The 26243-nt window shown below is 56.4% G+C and overlaps 6 protein-coding genes across 6 annotated transcripts; 4 read left to right on the top strand and 2 right to left on the bottom strand.

The window, feature by feature from the left end:
* Positions 1-1624: 1624 nt before the first annotated feature.
* On the top strand, positions 1625-5484 carry HRG_03811 (calcium-dependent channel, putative phosphate domain-containing protein; the record flags this gene model as incomplete). Its single annotated transcript, XM_044862282.1, has 3 exons — positions 1625-1851; positions 1911-4891; positions 4949-5484. The coding sequence occupies 3 exons, from the start codon at positions 1625-1627 to the stop codon at positions 5482-5484; spliced, it is 3744 nt and encodes a 1247-aa protein (XP_044723308.1).
* Positions 5485-6145: 661 nt separating this feature from the next.
* HRG_03810 (alpha/beta hydrolase fold domain-containing protein) lies at positions 6146-7760 on the bottom strand (the record flags this gene model as incomplete). Its single annotated transcript, XM_044862281.1, has 3 exons — positions 6146-6427; positions 6509-7477; positions 7542-7760. 3 exons carry the CDS (start codon positions 7758-7760, stop codon positions 6146-6148), a joined length of 1470 nt encoding a protein of 489 aa, XP_044723307.1.
* Positions 7761-18180: 10420 nt separating this feature from the next.
* Positions 18181-18996, top strand: HRG_03809 (uncharacterized protein; the record flags this gene model as incomplete). The annotated part of the gene is made up of 3 exons (XM_044862280.1): positions 18181-18679; positions 18735-18824; positions 18947-18996. 3 exons carry the CDS (start codon positions 18181-18183, stop codon positions 18994-18996), a joined length of 639 nt encoding a protein of 212 aa, XP_044723306.1.
* A 2288-nt stretch (positions 18997-21284) lies between these two features.
* On the top strand, positions 21285-22589 carry HRG_03808 (spo7-like protein; the record flags this gene model as incomplete). The annotated part of the gene is made up of 1 exon (XM_044862279.1): positions 21285-22589. The coding sequence occupies one exon, from the start codon at positions 21285-21287 to the stop codon at positions 22587-22589; it is 1305 nt and encodes a 434-aa protein (XP_044723305.1).
* Positions 22590-23431: 842 nt separating this feature from the next.
* HRG_03807 (acetyltransferase (GNAT) domain-containing protein) lies at positions 23432-24178 on the top strand (the record flags this gene model as incomplete). Its single annotated transcript, XM_044862278.1, has 1 exon — positions 23432-24178. The coding sequence occupies one exon, from the start codon at positions 23432-23434 to the stop codon at positions 24176-24178; it is 747 nt and encodes a 248-aa protein (XP_044723304.1).
* A 170-nt stretch (positions 24179-24348) lies between these two features.
* HRG_03806 (glycosyltransferase family 31 protein) lies at positions 24349-25914 on the bottom strand (the record flags this gene model as incomplete). The annotated part of the gene is made up of 1 exon (XM_044862277.1): positions 24349-25914. The coding sequence occupies one exon, from the start codon at positions 25912-25914 to the stop codon at positions 24349-24351; it is 1566 nt and encodes a 521-aa protein (XP_044723303.1).
* Between the last annotated feature and the right edge of the window lie 329 nt (positions 25915-26243).

Raw genomic sequence — 26243 nt, 5'->3', positions numbered from 1 at the left:
TGGGCATCATATGTGATGGTGAGCACCGTTGGCCCGCCACTCGACGGAAGCCGGTCCGCTGACATGAAAGGCATTCAGTTTGCGTCTGGAGGCCAACGGTTGAATCATATCCTTTGCCTCGTGATTACGAATCGGCGGCGTTGTGGCGATGTGAATTTCGGTGACACTCTCCGGTCTTTGCCGGCCGAGTGATTCGGGGACGTTGGTAGCGGTCGTCGGCCAGCGGAGTCTGTTATTCCTTTTGGCGTACAAGGGATGGAAATATGGAGCCTTGAAGCAGGTATGTAAATACATTGGATCTACGGATAGCATTCATGGACCTATGTGGCTTGCACGCAATGACGCCTCGACTGGCTTTTCTTGTTCTAGTGCATGTATGTCGTGAAGACCCGGGCGATCGATTCGCTAGCCACTGGCTGCTGTGCACTCTTCTCCCAGATGATGACGTTTGCTCACGGGACGGCGGTACGTGTCAAGACGCTGGCAGGTGACCTGGTATCGTCACTGCTCGAAATTTCGCCCGACGGGGTCAACCGTTTGGGCTCCGTGCTCAACGGCTGTGAAGGTGCGTTTGTTGGCTACCCACCGGTACTCCTGGTCACAATTTACAGGTAATGATGCTGTGCATGCTCCCCACTGCAAGGGAAATTGGCGCCGAGCAGCGCGCGGCAAACTGGAGCCCATGCCCGGTCGTTTTGCTAGGCGCTCAGGAGGCTGCACTGACGGACAATGCGCGACCTATCGAACCGTTGTCGGCATTTGCGCGCGTCAAAGCCCGAATCTCGTTGGTCGCAGTAACGTTTGCTGCGTGCCGTAGTCGTTCAAACAGCAGCCACTGGGCCCTGTCGATGGCGCCCAAAACACAAAGCTCATAGGTGGCGGTGCATGGGGGAAACAATGAAACATCGGCCCTGCTGTCCTTATCTCTCGAGTGCACGGAATAAAAAGCATAACTAATTACTTTACCTTACCAGGTAATTAGGTAGGTACCTAACCGGGAAAATACTGTACTGGCGGCCCGCCCGGCGGCCCACTGATTGGGCTGCGGGCCGCTCTCAGAGGGCGTTCGCTGGACAGGGAGGGAGGATCCATTGCAGGGCAGCCCAGCCCGCGGGGAGTGGAGGGTGTGGTGCAGGGGAACCCCCCCCCCTGTGGCCCGGCCAGAGTCCCGGCCAGCGCAAGCCCATTTCCATGTTTCGAGGCTGCTAATGAAGCCTCTGATGTCACCGACTGCACCTCCTTGGGTACGGTTAGCCGCCAATCACACACGCTACTGGTATGTGGTCTCCAGCTACCAACCCCCGGGTCTGTCGACGACCTGCCTAGATGACAACACTTTGTCTTTCTCTTCTCTAAGCCGCCTCCTTTGCCCATTGCTCGTTTGTTTCTTCACTCCCCTCGCTTTCATGACTACCTTTGCCTTGGCCAGGGCCTTTACAGCGCCTTTGTCTCTCCAGTAATACTCTTGAGCAGCATCTTTCCCACGCCCGCGGCGCCTGGCGAGGGCGCGTCCTCCTCTTCCCTGATCCATCCACGACGGCTGCAAGTCCTCGAACAAGCTCTCTCCGGCCTTCACACATCCATCCATGACGGCAGATCCGCCTTGGATACCTCTGTAGACTCGATGGCACCTGACGCCACACTCTTCGACCCCTTCTCACCCTCGGGCTCGGCCTTCTCCATGGCGACACTCATCCGCAGAGCCGATGACCCTTCGCCCGCCGGCAAGGCCCAGAGCTCAGAGGGCATCGGCATTGTCAGCTTTCTCACTGCCATCGGCGTCGCTCTCGCCGTCTTTGCCGCCCAGTTCTTCCTCTTCATCCTGCTGCGGAACAAGCTGGCCCGCATCTTGTATGTATCCTGAGTGCTTCAAAGCTTGCTGTTCTGCCACTCACCCCAATCGCCCTCAGCAAACCGAGAACGTACCTGGTCCCTGAGCGCGAGAGGACCGAGCCGCCGCCCAGCAACATCTTGGCCATGGTCAGGAGCCTGATGAAGCATGACGACCGCGACGTCATCAACAAGTGCGGCCTCGACGCCTACTTCTTCCTCCGCTACCTAAAGACCCTCCTCGTCATTTTCATCCCCATTTGCGCCGTCGTCCTTCCCATTCTTATTCCCATCAACTACATTGGCGGAAAAGGGCAGCAGGTCAACATCAACGAAGTCGCGAGGAACCAAAATAATAGTACACCTTCGGGCCTCGATACTCTTGCCTGGGCCAATGTGGGCCCGGCGCATACCGGCCGCTACACCGCCCATCTGATCATGGCCATCCTGGTCATCATCTGGGTCTGCACCGTCTTCTTCTTCGAGCTTCGCGTATATATCAAGGTCCGGCAGGACTATCTTACCAGCGCAGAGCATCGACTGCGGGCCTCGGCCACGACGGTCCTTGTAAGCTCCATCCCCAAGAAATGGCTGAGCGAGGACGCTCTTGTCGGTCTGTTCGACGTCTTTCCAGGTGGGGTTAGGAACGTTTGGCTGAACAGGGACCTGGCGAAGCTGCTCGACAAAATCAGCCTCAGGAAAAAAGTCCATGCCATGCTCGAATCGGCCGAGACAGACTTGATTAAGGCTTCCAAGAAGGCGCAGCTAAAGCGAAGGAACGCCGACGAGAGAGCGCAGCGTAAGCAGCAGAAACTTAGAGCAGTTACTAAGGAGGAAAAGGCCGCTCGCGATGCTCAAGAGGATGCCGCAGCAAGTCGGTTGGCCAACAGCGGCGATGGAGTCAACGCCGGCAGCCAGGAGGACGTTCCCCACACCGTCGATGATGGCGTTCGTGAGTGGGAGAACGACCCGATGGGACGAGAGAACCACGAGCTGGAAACCGTGGACGAGGAGGAACGAAGGTCGTCTTGCGGCATGATGACGCATGGGCTCAAGAGACCCCTGTCAAAGGTCGGCAAAGGCCTCAGGGGAGCTGCTTGCAAGGCCGGCGGCGAAGCCAACGGCACGACGGGACCGCGTCACGGTTTCATAGACACCAACCTCGCCAACGGCCAGGCGGCGTCTCGTGATCCTCCGGGCCCTGGCAGGATACTGAGCAACAGTGACAAGGATAGAACATCGCCGTTGCCTCCATCGTTGCTCGAGGAGGCGCGCACTCACTCTCGCGCGGCCTCCGCCATTTCGGAAAACTCGACGGCAGCGACCCACAAGAATAGCCACAGCATCGGCATTGGGACCGCGGGCCGTCAACTGGGCGACGCCAACGACATGTACGTACGCGAGCGAACGAAATTCTGGCAGTTTTGGAAACCTCCATCCGGCGCCTACACGTCTCCGATCCCGCAGGGCGATGCAGCCAGGGAGCTCATGGAGAACGAGTCCAAGAACAAGACGCCCTTCTGGCACAAGGTCAAGACGGCTCTTCCATTCATGGGCGACAAGGGCGAGGATGCGCCCGAGTACCCTGTGGCCTTCAATTCTGATCACCAATCCGACGAGGACGGCGGAGCGGAATGGGAGAAGTACCTCAAGAAAAAGGACCGCCCGACTCATCGGTTATCCCCATTTGAGATCAGTTGGCTGCCCGGACTTCCCCTCTTCAACAAGAAGGTGGACACGATTTACTGGTGTCGCCAAGAGCTTGCCCGGCTGAACGTGGAGATCGAAGACGACCAGAAGCACCCTGAGCGGTTCCCCCTGATGTCCTCCGCCTTCATCCAGTTCAACCACCAAATCGCGGCGCACATGGCCTGCCAGAGTACCGTCCACCACATCCCGCGACATATGTACCCGCGTATCAACGAGATATCCCCCCGAGATGTCATTTGGGACAACATGGCGCTGGGCTGGTGGCAGGAGTGGCTCCGAAGCGCCATCGTCACGCTTCTCGTTTGCGGCATGATATTCTTGTGGGCCGTTCCCGTTGCATGGACTGCTGCGCTTAGCCAGCTGGATAACATAATACGGAATGCAGAATGGCTGGGCGATCTCCGGGATGATGAGACGGTCACCAATATTCTCAAGGCCGTCGCGGGTGTGTTGCCCGCGCTTTTGCTTGCCCTCTTGCTCATCCTGGTTCCCCTCATCCTCAATTTCTTGGCCGGCATCAAGGGCGCAAAGACTGGCGCCCAAAAGACGGAGTTTGTCCAAGTCTACTACTTTGTCTTCCTCTTCGTCCAAGTCTTCTTGATTGTTTCCATTGCCTCGTTCTTTGCCAAGTCCATTGACGAGTTTGTCAAGCACATCACGCAGCTTCAGTCGGTCAGCGCCGTCCTGGACCTGCTCGCTAAGAACCTGCCTGCGTCCGCCAACTACTTCTTCTCCTACATGATTCTGCAGGCGCTCTCGACCAGCTCTGGTACCCTGCTTCAGGTCGGAGCGCTGTTCATGTGGTTCATTATTGCGCCCATGTTTGACAGCACGGCGCGGAACAAGTGGTCTCGGAACACGGGGCTCAACCAGATCCAATGGGGCTCCTTCTTCCCCGTCTATACCAACTTTGCCTGCATTGCTCTCATCTACTGCGTTATTGCGCCGCTGATTTCAGTCTTCGCCGTCATCACGTTCAGTCTCCTGTGGCTCGCTCAGAGGTACGCCATGCTCTACGTCAACCGGTTCGAGAACGACACGGGCGGGGTCCTGTACCCGCGAGCCATCAACCAGACCTTTACGGGCATCTACTTCATGGAGCTCTGCATGGCTGGCCTGTTCTTCATCGTCCAGGACACTCACGGCAGACACACGTGCACACCACATGGTGTCATCATGATTGTGGTTTTTATTTTGACGCTCTTCTATCAGGTGCTCCTCAACAAGTCGTTCTCTCCGCTCTTCAGATACCTACCGGTAACGTTTGAGGATGAAGCGGTCCTACGCGATGAAGCCTTTCAACGAGCCCAGGATATCCGATTCGGTCTTCTCCGAGAGGAATCACTGCATGGCTCGGGCGCAGAAGACGAGGAATATAGTGTCGGGGAGAGCGCATCCCGCCTGGCAGGCAACGGGGAGAAGGGTTCAAGATTAGATGATTCTGGAATTCGCCAGGATCAACAGGGCCGCCACCTGCGGGACCACGTCAAACAGGTTGGCCACTGGGCCAAGGACGGAGGCAAACACGTCGGTCACTGGGCCAAGGACGGCGGCCACCAGCTACGCAAGCTCAAGGTGATGGGGGACAATTCCAGGGCCGTGCAGTATCGGCGCCGGCAGCGCCAACGGGATCTCGAGTCCCAGCGTGCCATAGGAGACGCGCTATACGGCGGGGTTCACGACGACATCGAGGACTTGACGCCCGAAGAGCGAGACATCCTCACTCGGCACGCCTTCCAGCACGGCGGCCTGCGAGCCCGGCGGCCGACCGTCTGGATCCCCCGCGATGACTTGGGGGTCAGCGACGACGAGATTCGTCGGACGAATGATTACAGCGAGCATATCTGGATCAGCAACGAGGGTACGGCACTCGACAGCAAGGTGCGCGTCGTGTACGGCAAGAACCCCCCAGACTTCTCCGAAGTGGACATTATCAACCTGTGAATTGACAGCGAGCATGGTGGATCAGATATCCCTTTTCTTCGTTTCAGGGGAGTGTCAATTCCCCCCCTTTATTCTTCTTCCGAATATATATTAGTCGCAGAGGCATGGGCGCTGGGCAGATGTGGACCTGCTGTAAACCAGGATAGAATGAGACGGGTTAGAGGCGGCGATGGCGGCAAACACTGGGTTACGATTCAACGAGGCAAGAATGGCTTATTACCGCGCGGAGGTCTTCGAGCTTGTACAGTGTTCGCTGTAGATGGCTGTATTCGTCGCTTGATGTATAGAGATCGCTCTTCAGAGACTCGAGTGGACTGATAATACACCATGGTCACTCTGAATCACTGACATGACGAGGGCGTGGATCTGGTCGCTGAAATTGTTGATTGTACATTACTTCGTAGTCAAGGGCTCTTCTAAGAATGCCATCATCTATACCAAAACGCCGGAAGGTCATGCCTCCATGTAGTCGAGCTGTTCCTGGGATGGCCTGTGCCTTCATCTAGGCGCCCACGCTCGTTTGTACTCCTTGGCGCGCAAAATCTCAACCCCCCTCAGAAACTCCCAATCAAGAACAAGGCCTCTTTACCGGACTCATGACACCTTTTCTTCATCCCATCCCGTAAACTTCGCATGCCAATCTGAATATGGCAGGGGGGTGCTATGTCGCAGCGCGCTTCTGCTTCTCGACCTGCATCGTCGCCTCGATCTCCTCCCGCAGCACCTTGTTGAAGTGGTCGGGGTTGTCCAAGTACAGGTGATGGCCGGCCTTGGGGACAATGACGACCTTGGCGCTGCCATTTTCATTACGCTTCTCCTCGTCGGTCCCGTACCGTAGGACGTTGGCCTTGGCCGCCTTGAGCTTCTCCTCGGCAGCGAGGCCGCCCGCGACATCCATCCAGTCGTTTTCGCCGTACATGAAGACAATGGGGATGCCTGTTTCCTTGCCGGCGAGGTTGCTGCAGCTGCTGCTGCCGCTGCTGCCGCCACCGACGTCGGGCTGGGGGATGGCCTGGCGCCCGACCTGGTGGATGCGGTTGATGATGGGCCGGCGGGCGTAGGCGCCGGGGGCCAGGACATATGCAAGAACGTACTCGCCGCTGCCTTTTTGCTTGAAGATGGAGAAGGAGTAGTCGTGCAGGGCCTGGGCCTCGTCGGGCGGGAGGTGGTTGAAGCGACGGGAGCTCCAGCCGGAGACAAATCGCGGGCCCAGGGGGCCCGTCATGCGGACGATGCTAAAGGGGGAAATATTTGCGTCCCAGAGCCAGACTAGCCAGCTCGGCAAGGGTCGCTTGGGCGCGTTGGGGGCGGCGACTTCTTTGGGCCTTTGGGCCGCCGACGTCTCGGTGGTGGATTGCTGGTCCTGGGTGAACTCGTTTTCCATGGTCGACTCTTGGGGCTCGGGCATGGAGGCGTTGACGGCGTAAGGGTCCTCGGGGATTCCGACGGGAGATGCCAGGATCAGCTTCTTTAGGCGGCCGGGGTACTTGAGGGCATATGAAACGGCGAGGTAGCCGCCGAGGGAGTGGCCGAGCAGGGTGAAGCGCTCGATTCTACGGGCCTTGCGCCACTCCTCGAGGGCGTCGATGAACCAATTCTCGGCCTCGATGACCTGCTGCTCCTTGTCCTTTGCGTGGATCTTGAACGAGGGTCTAGACGAGTTGCCCATGCCGAGCATGTCGAGGGCGTAGAGCCTGAGGCCGGGGATGCGGGAGATGGGCTCAACATTTTTGTAGAAGAAGCCGAGGCCGGCGCCGTAGCCGTGGACCATGACGAGCGTCTCGTCCACGTCCTCGCCGACGCGCTCGACGCAGACCTCGTTGAGGGCGCGGTTCTTGCCCGAGAGCTTGACGAGGGAGCGGCGCCAGACGCGAGTACCAAAGGGGTCGGGTGCGTCACTGGGAGCGCTGGACGTGTTGCCGACGTCCTCGCGGAGGTGGGGGATGAGGGAGAGGACGGTCCTCTCCGCCATGGGTGGCGTGACGCTGGTCCACTATAGGCGTCGAGGGAAGCATTAGCCACTTGTGACGGGAGTCCCTGGAGGAGAGAGACGGTACCCATTGATAGGCGGCGTCCTTGTATCCAAGAGGAAAGTAGACCGAGGGCGGCTGCTGGGGCCTCTGCTGCTGGGGTCTCGGGTCGTCGGCGTGGGCGTGCTGAGGCCGCAGGGGAGCCTCGGTCGTGGACATTTTGGGTGGCGGCGGACAGGTCGAGGCGGCGAAGCTGAGGCGCGAACGTTGAAGCACCGCCGAGGCCGTCTGATGCGACTTGAGCATGGGGAGGGAGAAGCGGGGCTTTATAAAAGGGTCGCGCGGCCCAAAACGGCACCGGCGGCAAGAGGGGGCCAGGCGAAGGAGGCTTCAGTGATGGATGACGCCTCCGGACTTAAGCGCGACACGCACGAGGTTTCGGGCTTTGGCGGCGGTCCGGAGGGCCGAGCGGACTTTGGGCATTAGCTAAGCGTGGAGCGGAGTTGCCGGACTGCTTAGTCATCCGAGTCTTCCACCACATGTCTTGGTAGACGCCATCTCTATCCTCTCCTTCGACATCTCGACCGTGGCACCGAAGGGGACTTGGGTCGAGTAACCAAACTGACTCGGAGCGATACTAGAGATTACAGGGTGCGACTGCTGCTTGGCTCAAGTCTATGCATCTCTACATGCCCAGCCACAGGCACCCGGCCACAGGCACCCGGCCACAGGCACTCGACCACAAGAACAGTCTCCCATCCTGCGGATGACTCGCAAACAGTCGGCTCCGAGGCCACCGGGGCCCTTGCTGGCTCTTATGAGGTCCGGCTATGACATGCTCCTACCGAGAGTGCATGGACAAGCCGACCATAGCCCCACTTTGCGACGTCAAGAGGGCGGCTTGACCACATCTCCTACCAATGACAATTCTTGTACACAATTCATGTACCACAAGATGGTGAAACCGCGGTTCCGCATTTCCAATCCATCGTGGGGCAGCCAAGGCTTGAAAAACCGGTCAAGTCCAGACGAGTGCGTGGACAAGCAGACTTTCCCCCCCTGTAAGCCCACACTCAATCCAGACATCTGCCGGCAGTTGAACAAAGTCTCCACCTCCTCTCCACCTCCTCTTCGGCCGACCCCACGGTTTCTTCTCTATGCCTTGACCACCTGCAGGACTGGTTCCGTAGCAAAGAGTAATGCATATCCAATCCAGCTGACTCCCGCCCGTTAATCCGATTAACCAGCCTGGCAGTTGCAACCAGCTGAGCATTTTCGGAACTGTGTTCTGGCTTGACGGGGAGCGTCGGCTTGTCGATACACTTTAAAAGATTGCTTCATAAACCTGCTTGGAAGCCATATTTGAAGTAAGATATCTCTGCAGCCTCCCGGCTTAGAGATATGCATCATTTATTGCCTGAGGTTCAAAGCTCCGTGCTGACGGCTTGGACATCGCCGGTATACTCTTTCTACCGCTTCTTGCTTAAACATACTCTGCTGGAGAATGTAACGGCGCCATCATTGCGAGGTTTCCACGCTCGATAATTGCAGCTGAACGACTCGTTTGATTCGCCACAAGCCGCGTGACGTAGTTATTATTTTGCCTATACCGAACATGATATACACCAAGTGGGCTCGCATTAATACTTGGCCCCTTTCATTTCTATTAAGCGTCAAGAAACAGCGCCGGTAATGCTACACATGACTTGGTAATCGAATACATGTACGTAAACGACAGGGTGTGAATGAAGAGATATAACAATACAGTCCTATTTCTCGCTTCGGAGTAGAAGGGGGGGATGGCGGACTGAACTTCTATTATAAATGATGAGATTACCTGCCCCTGCTCGTCTCCCATCGTCGCTTTTCCTGCTATGACGAGTATCATATTTCATGGATAAGAATCGCCGAGGTCAGTCATTCTCGGATAAGTAAAAGCACCCAAAGTCGCTACGGCTATAACTGTTATAGTCGGCTAACGCAGATGTGGCTCGGAGCGGTAGATGCGCGCATTCGCTCTGATTCTGGCGTCGCTTGTTGGCGCATTAGCTGCACCAGCAAACGACGCAGCCAGCACAATCTCCAAGGCCTTGAAACGTACGCCCGCCTCGGAGATTGCCAACCGGCCCATGTCCGATCACAGCACGCCCTGGCTTCTTCTTTCGTGGTGATTCCCGAAACACCAGCATAATATTCCAGACTGGATTCGCCCCTCACCGCATCAACGGCTTCATCACCTCCGATCGCCCAGAGCTGGTATCGCTTTCGCGAGCTGGTTCTGTAGCTGTGCCATATTCCTTTGGTGGCTTGCGGGTGCCGGCGCGGACGGGCTACCTTTACGTTGTTGCGCCCAACGGCTTACTCGATGGATATTCGGTTCCCGACCTGTTTCCGACGAACCCGGAGGCACGAGCGAGGCATGAATTCGCGGTTCCCACCAATTCCATCCCCGGTTCATCTATAGCCGGCGCCTACGTCCTGGAGGATTCGAATCGACCTACAGTGACGCAGTGGATTCCAAACCCCGATTATGCTTGGCAAAACGAAAGTCCGTACACACCAAGAATGGATTCGTGTTTAAGCAGGTTTTGCGAAGCGGTGAACAATCTTGCCAACTGGATATGCCGTGGAGCTACCTCATGTTTCGGCACGGCCGGTGGATCCGCCGTGGAGGAGTGTCCCGTCGGGCAGTTTGACAGCTGTCCAGGCCACCCGGTTCAAACTCAGCAGCCCCAGTCTCAACAGGAAGCTCCTCCAACAGCGGGAGGCCAAGAAGATGATTCTGCGGGAGGTGAGGACAGAAGGCCTATGCAACACAGAATCACCCGCGCTAACATTGAACAGACGCAGCTGAAATCTCGCGAGAAGACTTGGATGCGGTTGCGAATTATCCCTGGGCTCAGGAGGCGGGGCAGGCATTATCGGACAGCGACGTCCAGCAACTGCAACAGGGCAACCTAAACCGGGCTGTTTGTGCCGTTGCGTTGGCCACACTTGCCAGTATCAAAAGGCCTCGCCGTCTGATGATCAAAAGGTTCGAGCCAGAAACCAAGCTGGCAATTAGGGATGAGGGTACAAGCCGCTGCACCATACCAATGCCGATCCAAGGCTAATACTTCTCAGAGCAAACCAAGAAGAACAATTGTCGCGAACTCGTTACCGAGGTTAAAAGTATGACCGATAACAAGTCGCCGACGACGATCCACGGCTGCAAAGACTTCGACAGCTTGACTGTTTGGTTAAAGGTCGGGGACGGGTGTACCACCGGGACCTGGTCCAGAATCTCGTATACTTTCGAACGACAAGATAAGTTTATTAAGGCTGTAAGCGGTCCCAGCGGCGGCTCTTGCGTGGAAACAAAAATCGATCTCCAAGACGTGTACGGATCACCTACTGTGGCTGCAAGCCGCGTTAAGCAGTTCGTTGTCTGGGATAGTGTTAGTCAAGATACCCTCTCAGACCAATGGATATTTGGGGGGGACAAATGGGTACTCGGAGGTATGTGGCGAAGATGTAAACCATCGTTCGGGGCAAAATCCTAACCCCTCACGTTTCGTTCTGAAGGCTACCGAATCGACGCACGTTGCGCCCAATCGTCCAAGATTGATGCGTTTTTGCGTGTCCCTACGCACACTGGAGCGTTGGGCACGGCACCAAGCATCAAGGACACCGGCTGCCGCACGCACAGCCATGTGAACAGGCAGCCGTGTGAACAGGCAGCCGTGTGAAACAGGCAGCCGTGTGAAACAGGCAGCCGTGTGAACAGGCATCGGTATGTGGCTGCCTTGTAAACCGGCCGGATCGCCTAGATAGTCCGACCTGGCTGCCTCCTACATAAGGATGAGGCAGTCATAGCTTAGTTGGAGAAACAACGATCCCACTTCATCTCATCCATATGCAAAATGCATCAGATTGGTAGCAATTCCTACCCTTTGCTTTGATTAGCACCAGTGAGCCATTGTGTAAGCCTCACACCATAGCTCAAGTCTGCTTGGGCACCACACGTGAGCCGTTGACTCGGGCTCGCACAAAAAAACCACCAAAACAACCATCGTGACTTACATAAGTCGCCCCCACGAGCTTACCCAAGCTCACCACCCCCCACGAGCTTATCCCAAAGCTCATCAATCCTTTGGCTTGCTAACCAGCTAACCTTGTGGTGCGACCGACACCCTTGACAGCTAGCAGCCAACATTTCTTCACCCTCGTGATAACGCTATAGGGTCAATACCGTTGCATTAAGGTGTCTTTCGCTCGTGACGACTTTGGTGATAGGAAGTTTTGCGAAAGCCCGTGTAATCGTATATCACTATCGCAAGTGTCAGCTGGCAAGCAAACCGACCACACAATGGCCAAACCGACCAACGAAGGAAGCTCGGTCAAGCAAGCTGACGATAGAAGCTCGCCACGCCCGGCTGAAGAAGATGATGGACCCCGGCTACCGGACGCAGTCCAGCAACGCCGCCCGAAGCGCAACAGAGTCTCTCTCAACCCCAAGGACAATCATTCGCAATTGGCAGACCAATTACAGCAGCTCCCAGAAGCTCTCAACGCGTGGAAATGGTCCATCCGATTCCTCAAGCTGATGCGAGACAAATCTAAGGAAGCTCTCGATACCTTCACAGTCCGTGACAAGGAAGCATGTGAAGCCTTGGAAGATCTCCTTTTCCACGTCTGTGCTCATCAAATCAGCCTACGCGAAGTATTGGCTGTACCACAAGCCGGCATCTCGGACCTCGAACATGTGCCTGCATGGAGAGCAGTGGTGGAAAAAGCCTATATTGTGCCGGAACCCACAGAGGACAACATGATGAAATTGATCTCGAAGATCACGCCCAAGGAAGTTGATTCGAGGTCAATGACATCAATTTGGTATATCTTCCGGATGCCGACCAACAACTTCCCACGGAACAGCGAGGTATAAATTCTCAAGCTATGTTGCAGTCAACGGAACCCCAAAAGGCCCCACCTCAGCCAAAACCCCCTTCAGGCGGGAGGAAGCAAAAGGAAGCCGGCATAGCCACCACAGCCGCCGCGACCGCCGCAGTCACCACAAGCATCGCAGATACCTACGACTAGATGATTCAAGCGACTCGGAATCTTCTTCTTCCAGCAGCAGCAGCTCTGGAAGCAGCATTGGCATTGGATACGCTCACAGCCGCCGGGCGCCTCTCTCCCTACCACACAGACCTTTCAAACCTCTAGTGATGTGGAAGCTGTTGCCAAGAGGCTCAAACGTGACAACATGGGTGTTTTCAACCCCAATCACAAGGATCCTCATAAACAAGGCCTTGTGTCCCTCTCAAGCGGCAGCAATGTGTACACGGATGTATACCTCTTCTGCGAGCGCCTGCGAATGTACAAGGATCTCGACTCCTACGCCTTGTCGCAGCACTATATGTCTTTCCTTGCCGGCGGAGCTCTACAGTGGTTCATGAATGAACTTTCCATCGAGCAGAAGGATCGCCTTATGAAGTCATCAGTAGAGCGTTTCTGTAAAATGCTCATCAAGCGATTCCAACGCCCAGCAGCAGAGGTCTCAAGGAATTACACGGCATTCCGTATACCGTGTCAATGTGGAATGCTGGTGAAGTCTCCTTGCCTCAATGGATTCAACGGAAAGTCTCCTAGCAAGGCAAATCAACATCGAAAGGACTACCAAATCATCCAAAGCATCCACCCTTGATTGCGGTCCAAATCGCTACTCACCTCTCTGTGCCCACTAAACGCACGCCAATTGACAAGTGGGTACGAGAAATCGAGGAACGCCGACCCTGATCTCCGCGGCATTGGAATTTCGCGGCAGATACGATGAACGCCCCAAGGCCGTGACCGTGACCGCAACTACCAAAGTCGTGATCGTAGTAGTGATCGTGATCGCAGCTTTAGGAACGATAGCCGCGACCGCGACCGCAGCTATCAGCGAGATCACTACCAACGCGATCGAGGCCTTGACCGCAGAGACCGCAGCAACCCCAGCAGCGACTCACGGGCCAAGGAAAGGCGAGAGAACCGCCCCAAAGATCCTCAGCGCAATGAGCGAAGCGGCGGCTATGAAAAGGTCCGCTTTGAGAAAAATTACCTTGCCAGCGAGGACGAAAACAAGCAAGATGCTTCAGACAACAAGAAAACCGCCATTTCCGACGACGATGAAGCCAGTGATGTAGGATCAGACGCTTCTATCGAGGAATACTACGTCTGTATGACCTCAACTCCTGAGAATCTTGGCCAACAAGGAAACCACCAATGCCGAAAGTGTAACCGCAAGTTCCCCTCCCGCAGTGTGTTATTTGAGCACACACAAGCACGAGCTTCGAGCACACCATTGAGAAGAAGCCTCCAACGCCAATTGCAGGCATCAGCGGCAGTGTCCGCTGCACAGACTGGGCCACGTTCTCCTTCTATGCAGAAGGAAAGAGGGCTGACGGTAGCAGCGCCGGCATAGCTAAATTCACCAGTTCCGCTTGGGTGACTACCGTGGAACCAGGAGCCTTGCTAGGCAATGCCTTCCTCAAGCCGTATGTTGGAAACATCCACTACGACAAGGAAGTCGTTCAAATAGGCCTCCTTGACGACTTCGGTATCCCTTTTAACATCTATAAGCCTCATAAAGGGGTAGTCCGACGCGTTCAGGCCGTCAGAAAAACCATGGTCCCGGCAGGCAAGACAATGCTAGTCCCAGCTAGCTGGAAGGAAGTCCCTAAAGGCCGTTCCTTCGCTTTTCATTCCAATCATCCCTTGGCCGCTCATGCTCTCGTTGACCGAAACACTGTCCCAGCGGTCATGTTCACGAACACTACGAACCAAGATATCATCGTGAACCGCAAACAGCGCCTAGGGCAGATCAAAGAATGCGAGGAATCGGGCTACTTCGCTGCAGCCTCATGGAAATCAGCTCTGACAGCTTTGACAATAGCCACAGCGGCCTTGGCCCCAACAACTTCTGCAATGACGATTGAAAGCGCTCCCCAGAGCCATACATCGTATGATCTTGCTATCAATAGCACCTTCCACCTCTCAGACGATGTTATCGCAATAGCTGACGGGACTTTCACCCCGGAAAGCCCTGTTCTAGCAGCAACCGCAGAATCAGTTTCAAGCTTATCAGAAGCTTTGTACGCATACACAACAGCAGCCAGCAACGACAGCCAGCCTTGGTCAACAACAAGAAAGGAGCTCCACGTCACAAGCACCCAGCTGAGTGCAGCAGCAACAGCCGATACTCCTGACCTTGCCCTGAGACCCGAATTCCGTATCAAACGCACGTTCAACGCACGCCAGAGCTCCCAGAGGTGTGCACTGACGACGGAATTCACATCTATGCGCAGAAAGGCAGCTTCGTGACCAAGATCAAAGCCCTTGTTGAAAAACACGCCAAACTATGGAAAGACTCGGGCACAGCTGAAGTCGAAGCAGGCCACGAGCTCACAGTTCCCTTATCAAGGATTGGCACACGCACAAGGTGGCTCAACGCCCTATCCTCAGGGATTACGAGACAAACAGGTCATTGATGAAACCCATGACAAGCTCCACGCACAAGGACGTATGGAATACGTGCACGGACCAACCCCTTTGCAGCCCCGTCTTCGTTGTGTGGTGAACAGCCCGAGGAGAAACCAAGGGCAGGGTCGTCATCGATTTGCGAGCTCTTAATAAGGTCACCATGCCAGACAGCTATCCCTTGCCATTGCAAGAAGACATCATCCAAGAGCTTCGAGGCGCACAGTACATCACAGCAATCGACGCATCGTCCTTTACCACCAATTCCGAGTCAAACTCGAACATCGTGATCGTTTTACCCTCACGAGCCATAGAGGACTGGAAAGACTGACTGTTGCACCAATTGGCTTCTGCAATAGCCCGGCCTACGCCCAGCGCTATATGGATCGAGTGCTTCGACCATATAAGGGTTTTGCAGAGCGTTTATGGACGACGTTGTGATCTATTCGAAAACGGAAAGGAGCACTTACAGCACCTTAGCAAGATCTTCCAGCTATTCGAGCGTTTTAACCTCACGATGTCGCCAAAGAAAAGCTGGATTGGGTATCCTCTGTGCAACTCCTTGGCTTCCGCGTTGATGCCTTTGGAATGAGCACAACGGAACACAGGCTGGCAGCCTTTGCAAAGCTGGAATTTCCAGACCAGCTATCTGCGTTGAAAGCTACATTGGAGCAACAGGCTACCTACGGCATCTCTTACCGTATTATGGAGCCCTCATTGAGCCATTGCAGCACCGGAAAACTCAATTACTAGCCCAAGGACGAGAAATTGGCAAAATTCAGCAAGGTAACATCAACAAACGCCGTGCCTTTGCGAGGAACACCAAATTCGAGCCTAGTGAAAAGGAGCGGTTGGCATTTGAAGCTATCCAAAGGAAGTAGCCTCCGGCAGAGCAGTCCACCATATGGACCCAAGCAGGCAACTGTTCTGTCAAGTTGACGGGTCCTTGCAACGAGATTTGCCTGTACCTACTTCCACCTTAAAGAAGGTTACGAATGGAAGCCTGGCCAAGCTATTTCCTCAACAGCGATGCAACCTATAGCTTTTCTCAGCCGCACCCTCACCAACGCAGAGAGATCATATGGTCCGTCGGAATTAGAAGTGGCCTGCCTAGTCTGGGCTATCAAAAAGATGCGCACAGTGGTCAATCGTCAACGAAGCCCTTAATCGTGCTTACGGACCATTCAGCCACACAGCAGATCGTCAATAAGACCTCCTCGACACTTCAAGCACGGACAGAGCAAATAGACGGCTAGTAGTAGCCTCCATCTATCTCTCTCAGTACGAATTGCAGGTTGATCATCTTCCAGGAAAATCAATTTCATCCCTGATGCCTTAAGCAGGCTGTCAGCCCCTGAGACCGACCAATTGATCGAGCGACAACGACCTGACTACACAGCGCTTGACGATGTGCTCCTTGCGTCTGAGGCCATCATGGATCCAGCATACCGCATCAAATTCACAGAAGGCTATCAGGCTGATACCCATTATCGCAAGATCCTTCAAATGATCCAGGACAGTGAGAACACGGTCAAAGCTTCTAGGGGCACTTTGGCGTTGTGAGAATGCTCAAGGAGTTGAAACCTATTCGATCAGGAACGTCTCTTGGCAAGCGAAAAGCACATCGCCAAGTGCAAAGCTTGCTGCCTTGGACAGACTGATCGACAACAGCTTGCTGGAAGCTATCTGCCCAATCGACCCCCGATGCTTCCAATGCAGTCAATTGCAATGGACTTCATCACAGACATGCCTGCCGTCTCAGCTATGGGCTCACCCTGGCATATTGAAGGCTTTAATGCCTTTAATCAATTACTTACAGTCACTTGCTTAGCTAGCAAGCGATGCCTACTGATTCCAGGCAATGCAAAGTATAGCGCCAAGGACTGGGCAGCCTCCCTAGCTAGGCAGCTCATGCTATGTGATTGGGGCATGCCGCGCACGATAGTCAGTGACAGAGACCGCAAATTCACCTCTGCTTTCTGGCAAGGGCTCTGGAAGGCCTTTGGCACCAGAATCAGCATGACAACGGCATATCATCCGCAGGCGGACGGCTTGGCCGAGCGGCGCAATCAAACAGTGGAAACAGCGTTGCGACTGGCCTATATTGAGGACCCCAACCTTGACTGGAAGACCCTTATTCCTTCGCTGCAGTGGCATCTAAACACAGCCTACAACACCAGCACGAAGACCTCAGCCCATGAACTAATGTACGGTTTCCCCTGAAAGTCCCTGGAGGCTGTTGATCGCACAGCCAGCGCAGAGGCAGACGAATTGCCCTACATCAAGGAAGCCTTGCGTAAGCAGGCCAGCCTAGCTATGGACCTTGCAGCGATGAAGGCCAAGCGTTGGTACGATGCCAAACACCGACCTATCCATCTCAAGGCTGGAGACAAGGTATATCTCAAGCTTCATCAGGATATCACCAGCCAGGCAGGCCACCCAAGAAGTGGTCACAACAGCGGGAAGGCCCTTTGTGATCAGAAGGATGGTTGGAGACCTGGCCTGTGAATTGGACCTTCCAGAGCAAATTAAGGTCCACCCAGTGATCTCAATACACCACCTCAAGCCAGCTCACGAAGGCTGCTTTGAAGAAGCTCACCCCGGACCAGTAGAAGTCACAAAGGACTTTACGGACCAGGAAGGCGAATTCTACGAAGTTGACAAGCTTCTGGACGTACGGGTCAGGAAGATTGGAAGAAACAGGAAGCCCGTCACGGAGTACTTGGTCCACTGGAAAGGATGGGGCAGCATGCATGATCAGTGGGTCAGGAAGGAAGAGATATCGTCAAAGGCCCTGGATGAGTTCCACGGGCAGACGACGGGACCGCGAGTGGTTCGCAACAGCAAAGCAAAGGGACGATCGGAAAGTTCTGACATGTAGCCTTTGTTGAGGCAGTCACTGAGGACAGTGGAGTTTTCTTTTGAGGCCGGCATTATGATGCGTTTTGCGTGTCCCTACGCACACTGGAGCGTTGGGCACGGCACCAAGCATCAAGGACACCGGCTGCCGCACGCACAGCCATGTGAACAGGCAGCCGTGTGAACAGGCAGCCGTGTGAAACAGGCAGCCGTGTGAAACAGGCAGCCGTGTGAACAGGCATCGGTATGTGGCTGCCTTGTAAACCGGCCGGATCGCCTAGATAGTCCGACCTGGCTGCCTCCTACATAAGGATGAGGCAGTCATAGCTTAGTTGGAGAAACAACGATCCCACTTCATCTCATCCATATGCAAAATGCATCAAAGATGCTCGTGTACGAGAAGGACCTGGCGGTAAATGCCGAGGTTCATCATGAGCGAACTCATCTTGAACGCCCTACCCCAGTCCGATCTGTTGCGATACATGCCGAAGACTGGACCGTCGATGAGAAAGTACGTCCACTTTGCGACGAAAAGGACAAAAATCAGACTCCAGGAGAGTCAGCGGACAAGGAAACATCAGAGGCGGGCGCGTGCACCCACTTCGATCGCCTAGAGGTCCGTTTGAAGCTAGGCAATGGTATATCCGGCTTGGATGGCGCCGGAACCTTTGATGATATCACTCTCAAGATTGGAGGCGACTCTTTGACTCTCGCAAAGCATCCATCGAGAGGAACCGTAGACACGCGAAATATTGACCTTCAGAAGGCTTTCGGGTCAGCCAGCGTTCCCAAAGAGGAGATCAGGTCTTTTCGTCTCTCCTCCGTGAAAGACGAACGCTACAATCCAGACTCGTGGGAGCTTGCAGGTATAAACCACCCTTGCGTACCCTTCAAAGCCAATAACTAATTCTCGTTATCTAGGTATAACATTTGAAGGGAAATGCACTGGGTCGTCCAAAGTGGCCAAAGTCGATAAATACGCCTCGCTCTACGAGTGGTTTAACCGTTACGGTGAACTAGCTAGAGAGAAGATGCCGTCCAGATTGGATGGTACTATAGCTCCTGGTGAATGGCATTTGGATGCTGATGGAGATGCGCAAACGCATACTCATGACCCGAGCGAGCATTGATAGGAGAGGGGGGGTCTTCCCAGAGGACGTTGTGCGGCTCTGTCCTGGCTTGATCTGTCTTTCAAGTCTCTTCGTCTTCGAGTCTATCTTCCCGTGGCCAACTTCGGTTACTCATTTCCTTCCTTTATATTCAGGTTATCGGGATTAGCTTCCGGAGGCATCCAGCAATTGCTTCATTTACATCGAAGTATTTGCCCAAGAGCCGAGTCTCTTGGGAATTCCAGCATCACCACCCTAATGGTGGCCTGCTGTAGCCTGCTTCTGGATCTCCAGCGCCCCTTTACTGTCCTGGAAAGCGATTTATTCCTTTTCGAATTCGAAAATAGCATCTAGAGCGTCATGTACGGCGCACAGTAGTTCATAAGGACCAACGCAGGGGCATAGCCCATGTTGGGCCCCGTCACGTCCCGTATTAGAAGCATCAGTAGTCACCGTGACTGATTGATCAAGCACTGAGACGTAAAGCCAGACCAAACAGCCCCCCTTGGCGTCCGCCATGAAGTTGAGATTGACTGGCGTGGCCATCATGAGAATCTTCGCAACTATCTGAATCACCCCGTGCTTGGCTAGAGAAATTCTTCACACTCGTCGACCTACACATTCGACCGATACAGGAGTTTCCAACTTGAAGGAAGCCAACTAGAATACTTGCGTCAGCCACTTTCATCATCCTGCCGCTTCACCCTCTCCTTATGGGGCTTATTCCCCCTCCCTAGCCCGGCCAAGCACCTCTGGATGTAGTCGCAACGGTATCCTTCCTTGGCTTCCCTCCTTGCAAACGCGGCAGCAAAACTGGCTTCGTCAACAGAGACATTCACATTCCACGCTACAGATGAGGCGGGTGGCAGATATCGGCATCTCGTCGTGCCCTGTGCCAGGATAGCTGCAAGCAACCCAGAATCCGACAATTGATTGCATGGGTTGATCTCGCAAACACGTACACAATTCGCTACGCCCGGTGGACTTGATCCGGAACCCCTTTTCGGGGTTCCGGATCAACCAGCTCAAGTGGGGGCGTGGCCCGGCGCCGTGTCTCGGCCCTCTCGGGAGAGCCCCCACCCCTCTGATTATGACCAGCTTTTTCGTGGGGAAGTATGGCTGGTCAAGGCGCAGCGCCGCTACCGCACAATTTGGTGCGCGCATTCCCCGCGCCTACATAGCGCCCTTTGCAGAGTAGAATTTTACATGGTTACTAACTTGGTCAATTTAAAGCTATTCACGAGCGTATCAACAAGCTATACGCCGTACGCTAGTCTCTGACGATGAGCTTGCCGCAGCCCCCTCGCCCGACGAGCCCACGAGGGTATAGCATAATTACATAGGAGGAAATCATCGTCACGATGCCCTCGCAGGAGGAGGAAGGCACATAGTGGGATAAGGTAGAAGAGGCCGTCTAAGACGAAGAAGAAGCATAGCGAGATTTGTATGCCGACGAACCCCTTTAAGGACGTAAGCAGGCAGGCAGGCAGCCGGGCGGGCAGGGCTCAATTCGACGAAATAACGCATTGTCAAGCTGGTAAAATACCGCTACACCATGCAAAATGAGGGCACCCCCGATAGAGGTGTTACTAACGCGTATTATAGGCCCTTTCTTGTCCTAACACGCATCTTTAAGCCTCGAGCCCGAATGTGAAGAAATTACGTAAGCAGCCTATGCCTGCCTTGGTCGCGTAGCAGGCGTGGGGAACGACACTGCCCCGCTCTTTTTTGTATGCCTATTAATAGCCAGAGGTGTATGCTCGTTAGTCAGGCCCCAAATGTATCGTTGTCAGGGCTGAACTTGGCAAGGGAACTCCCTCGAGGCCTCCAAGCACTAGAGTCCCTCTGAAACCAAGCGAATGGGCACCTGCGGCTCCAAAGGCTCATTGCCGATGCCATAGCATGGCTTTGTCTGTTGCGCAGAGCCGAGATGTGGGTGGTGGAGGTGGAAAGGGAGTCACGTGTGAATTGGCTTGAGCTTTTCTCATCAGATAACGTGTGGGTCTGGGGTCGGGATATCACGTGCGAGTTGATACCGAGAGGCCCGATTACGTATTCGGCACCTTCCCAACTAACCAGGGGCGAATCCCGTGATGCGGAATTGGAGTTTTGTTGCTTCACCAGTCTCTCTCCTCTCCCTCCTCTCCCTCCCCCTCCTCCTCCTCCTCCACGCAATTCATCTCTGAGCTCTCGAGCCTCTCTTCCACGGCTGCCTTGCCGCTCAACCTGGGCCGGGGCTGCTCCTCACACTGAAGCACACCAGCCTGGGACTCGTCGCATCCACGCTCCCTGCATGGCACTCGGCCGCTACCCAACAAGCTGACCGGCTGCTCCCAGTCAATCCCAATCGACCGAGCCCAGCATGCCCGACGACATCGATTCCATCGTCAAGGGCGCGCCCGACGCTGCCGCCGCCCAGAGTGTCAAGAGCACCCCCGGAACGACGCCAATCCAGGGCAAGCCCGGCGACCCGCTCCACCACACGCCCAGCTCCCCCTCCATGGTCTACCTCAACCTACTGATCCTCGAGGCCTCGCTCCGCGCCCAGTTCCTCGAGCTACGCGCAAGGAGGCGCCACCACACCTTCTTCCTCACCCTGCTGACCCTCTGGGTCGCCTTCTTCGGATACCGCCTCTACTTTGCCCCGCGCGAGGACGGCCGAGGCGTGGGTGGTTCCATCTACTGGGCCGTCGAGGGTGCCCAGAAGGTCTGCTTCATGGGCGGCATCATCACCGCCGTTCTCGTCTGGGCCACGGGCATCTGGGATCGCGGCATCCGCTGGCCCCGTCGTTGGTTCGCCATATCCAACAGAGGCCTGCGCGCATTTAACTGCAAGCTTGTCGTCATCCGCCGTCCGTTGTGGGCCGAAGCCCTCTCCACTGTCGGCTTTTTCCTCACTTACGGCCTCTTTTCCCACACGGCGAGCTCCTCCTACCGACACGTCGACCCATCGCTGCTACGCGAAACCGAGAGAGAGCTGCAGCTCTCGAGCGAAAGCCACCCGACCCTGATCCTGCCGCAGGAGGACGAAGAGCAGGGCGGCCATGAGGAGGATCTGGCCCCGGGCGGTGACTACGTCAAGCTGCTGCTCCTTGCCAAACCCTTTTCCGCCATGTTCCGAGAAAACTGGGAGCTGTACCGGACCGAATACTGGGAGCGGGAGAACGAGCGTCGCGCACTTCTGCGCACCAAGGTCAAGGAGCGCGACTGTCGCCTCGTTAAGCAAAAGTATGGTTGGCTTTGGTGGCTCCCGTGGCGACAGACGCAGCAACCGCGCCAGCTAGATCACTCCAAGGCCAACCTCAACCGCCCGGCCGTCAGCGAAAAGGTTCGCAAGCGCCGAAGCAGCAGTCTTCGTCGCCCGTCTGTTAGCTCCTCCCGAAGTCAGACGCCCACTCTTGAGGTCGACGACGGCCAGATCAGCCGCCGGGTGAGCTCCGGCTCCAACGCCTCGGACAAGCGACGTAAGAAGCTGGGGCCTGGCTCAAGATCAAAGCGGCCGGGAACAGAGTCTCGCTCCGTCACGCCCGAGATACCGTCTCCGCTGACAAAGGAGGCCAGCGTCGCCGACGAAACTCCGGCCGAGAATGACAGGGCATTGCGCAGCTCCGGGACGACACCCGCTAGGGACAAGCAGCAGCGCCGGGTGAGTGGGGATATACAGTAGGGGCCATTACCGGTAGAATTAGAGCATTTGCATCATGGCACGTCTTGGTTTGGTGGCATCCCGCCTGGTCGCGAAGTGAAGAAACTTGGCCCCGTCGATCTGGGCCATTCTCTAATTTCTGCGTTCGCATGCGCCGACGTCACTGGCATCGCCCACGGCGCCCCCGATGATATGGGAACAGTCGAGTGTCTCCGCGGCCGTTTGCTGGGGCGCTGCCTGCCAGCTCAGCAGTTTGGAGGCGCCGCCTCAGCGTTGCCGTCGTCTCAGCGGGGCTGATTCTCCGCAGGGCATGACTTGGCAGCAGATTCACGATGTCTTGCTGCCGAGACGAGGCTTACATATATGGAGGGAGGCTGAGACGGATTCATTGGCCGCAACGATGGACGCGATGGCAGGCCTTGTGCCCCTGTGCTGCTTGACTAGGGGGAAAGGTGGCTATGTCTTCCTCGGCCGTGACATATGTTTGAACAATGGAAGAACAGAAAGGCAGACGAGCTTCTGCCTCTTACGCCCTCCCTTGGTGCCCACTGCTGACGAGTGCAGTAGCTTCCTCACTTGGCATCCCGCGGGGAATCAATCCGCGGCCAGATCGGCCTGGATGCATCGCGTGATATCATGCTCTTGCCGTAGCCTTTCACTGTCCACAATATTACTCAGGTGGCGGCCGCCATCTCCTGCAGAGTCAACCCACATTGTGCCCGCCAGCCCGATTCTCTCGTGTGCCGCAGCGCGTTTGTTGTGCCATCAACGCTTGTGCACCCCTGTCTACGAAGTAGATGAGGAATCCCTCCCCCAATTGCCAGAAAAGCAAGGGCAAAGACAGGAAAAGAAAGCAAACCGCGATGGCGCCTGAATCTCGGCAAGCGTGCCATCTCAACACCCATCTCCAGTCCGCCACCCTGCCGCTGGCCCTCCGCACCGTCGCTCCCCGCGACGCCCCCGCGCTCTCGGCCCTGCTCGCCGGCCCCGGCCCCCGCCACGACGCCGATGCCGTCATCGCCCGCCAGCGCCAGTCGGCCAGCGCCCCCTCCGTCCTTGGCGCCGACGGCTTCGTCGCCAGCGGGCCGGACCGCGTCAACATGGCGCTGGTCCTGCTGACGCACCAGAAGGCGGGGGGTGAGCCCGGGGACATGGCCGGTCAGCCGCAGCGGCAGCAAGAGCAGCAGGCGGGGGGTGACGAGGTGGAGGGTGACGAGGAGGAATTGGTGGTTGGCCTCGGCGGCTTCGGCGCCATCAAGACACGCTGGGACTCGGCCCTCGGACGCCCCATGCGCGCGGGCGACGCGGGCGTCCTCGTGGCCCCCGCGCACAGGCGCCGGGGCTTCGCCGCCGAGGCCATGCGTCTGGCCCTCGACTGGGCCTTTACACCCGTCAGCCACGGCGGCCCTCAGCTGGACGTCGTCACCATCACGACCCTGAGTGACAACGCACCCATGGTGACGCTCGTCGAGGGAAAGCTCGGGCTCGGGGGCAAGGGCGTCCTGCGCCCGGCCGAGGGCGGAGAACCCGTCGGCGAGCTGTACTACGAGCTGAAGCCGGAGGACTGGAAGGAGACGAGAAGGCAGCAGGTAGCCGTCCAAGGTCGTTGATGGCTCATCCGCCCTTTGCGTGGGAACCTATCTACATGTATGTACAAGAAGACAAGGCGATCAAGAAATGGCACGAAACACGTCCTCGTGGCAACTGGGGGCTCCTGTATCCCGCAGGAGAAACCCCCTCAATGACAGGCGCCAAAACACCGCCAAGTCTCGGTCCATGGTCAACGCATGGGACTCTGCTCCCAAATCAAGACAATCACCGAGTCCATCTCGCCCGGCCCCTCGCTGCCCCGCGTGCCTCTCCTGAGGTAGGCCTGCCAGACCGAGCCATCCAAGGCCGGTGCCGAGTCTAGCAACCGCCACACATTCCTGCGGCCGGTCCACGTGAGAAAGGTTCTCTCGACCTCCTGGTCGTCGTCGACGAACTGCCCAGATGTGTTCCTCCCCACGCGCCCCTTGAGCACCCCGCGCCGCTGATTGGCACGCCTCCGCCGCTGATGCTTGAGGCCGTCGGGATGCTGGCTGATGGAGACGCCGTTGACGAGCACCCAGTTGTCGTGGAAGACATAGCGTTGCATGAAGCAGGCCTCTCCACAGACGTCCGTCACCAGGTGAGCCATGCCGACGTCTAGGCGATGACGGTCCTGGTAGTCGTGCAGGACCAAGGGGCGAGCTCCCGCTTCTTGGCTCGCCACCGACGGCAGATCGCCGTCGCCGTCGTCTTTGGGCGAGTAAAGGGCAGGGATGAAGCGCATGTCTAAGCCGCCTCGCTGCTCCACGCATTCTTTCAGCAGAGCGTCCCATCTCTTTGGCTTGACGGGCGCCTCCAGCTCGGCGGCCTCCAGACACGGCAGGCGGGGGATGCGATCGACGGCCTGGCGCGTCAGCAAGACTGCCCCGCCTCCGTAGGTGGTCATGTTGTCGCCGTCGGCGTGCCAGTCCTGACGTTCGCTGGGGAGGCCAATGTACAGCTCGTCGTTGGCGTTGTATCTCGACAGCCGCTCCCCGAGGTAGGACAGGTCAGGGAAGAAGACGGTGTCCTCGACAAGACCAAACCATTTCTTGCGCTGGCCGCTGGCCGCAAGCGTGGCGCCGTATGTCTTGAAGATCCTGACGAGCTCGTGGTACCTCGTGGCCATGGACATGGGCTCTTCTGTAGACATCAAGTAGGCATCCAGGCCTCTCGCATATAGCTCTTCGTCAACCTCTTGGAGCTGCCTGTCCGTCGCCTTGTCGAGCATCAGCACCAGGCCGGCGCCGTTGCTTTCCTTCTTCGCGCCCGTGAACCACCGCTCCCATGCGCGGACAAGGGCCCAGTCTCGGTCCGCGATGCGTTCATAGCTTGAAGAGATGCCGAACAAGAAGTCTGAGGCGTCCGTCGGTTCGGCCCGCGTGTCGTCGCGAGCCGGCAGTGTCATCTTCCTCGGCGCCCGGAGAGCCGATGGATCGGGACCACGCAAGTCGATAATCTTGTGAGATTGCGATCCAAAGTTTAGGCCAACGTCAATGAGAGAGCTTCCCCCGTCCTTGCGCCCCGCAGACTGGATTCTCCAGGCCAGCCATTCCGTCTGATTCGTGAGAGCGTATCGGTACGCCAGTCTCTCGAGGTACTGCTCTTCTGCCGATGGGCCTCCCGCGGGGTTCTCGTTTAGCTTAATCAAGGCTGAGCTATGGTGCCGTTGTTGCCAGTATCTCGAGATGTGAATGCACAGGCCAACGATCAAGGCGATGACAAGAACGTTGCCGAATCTCACGTGGAGGGCTGAAAGGCCTTTGGCAACCAGCATGACTGCCAACGGGCAGCGCCAGGCTGCCTAAATCCGGGTTTTTTTTTCCAAAGGAAAGAATGTTGAAGCCGATGGATATGCCGCACCGAAGCCGCCACCTGCAATTTACGTGCAGCAAGCCCTGGGTTGAGCTCAGGGGCAAGCTCACGGGATGTTGCAGCTATATGAGTGCGGCAACCACTGGCAGAGGCTCACAGGAAGACAATGCGGGAGCAGCGGGCATTAAACAATGACATGTCCGTCTCGGCCCTGCCACGGCAGACGATGTATCTGCGACATGGCTGGGCACTTTTGCGAGGGTGATCCTCCATCGAAGCGGGCAAGCCAGA

The sequence above is a fragment of the Hirsutella rhossiliensis genome (genome assembly GCF_020360975.1).
Source record: "Hirsutella rhossiliensis strain HR02 chromosome Unknown scaffold00003, whole genome shotgun sequence".
NCBI lineage: Eukaryota > Fungi > Ascomycota > Sordariomycetes > Hypocreales > Ophiocordycipitaceae > Hirsutella > Hirsutella rhossiliensis.
This window is presented reverse-complemented; position numbering and strand designations above follow the sequence as displayed.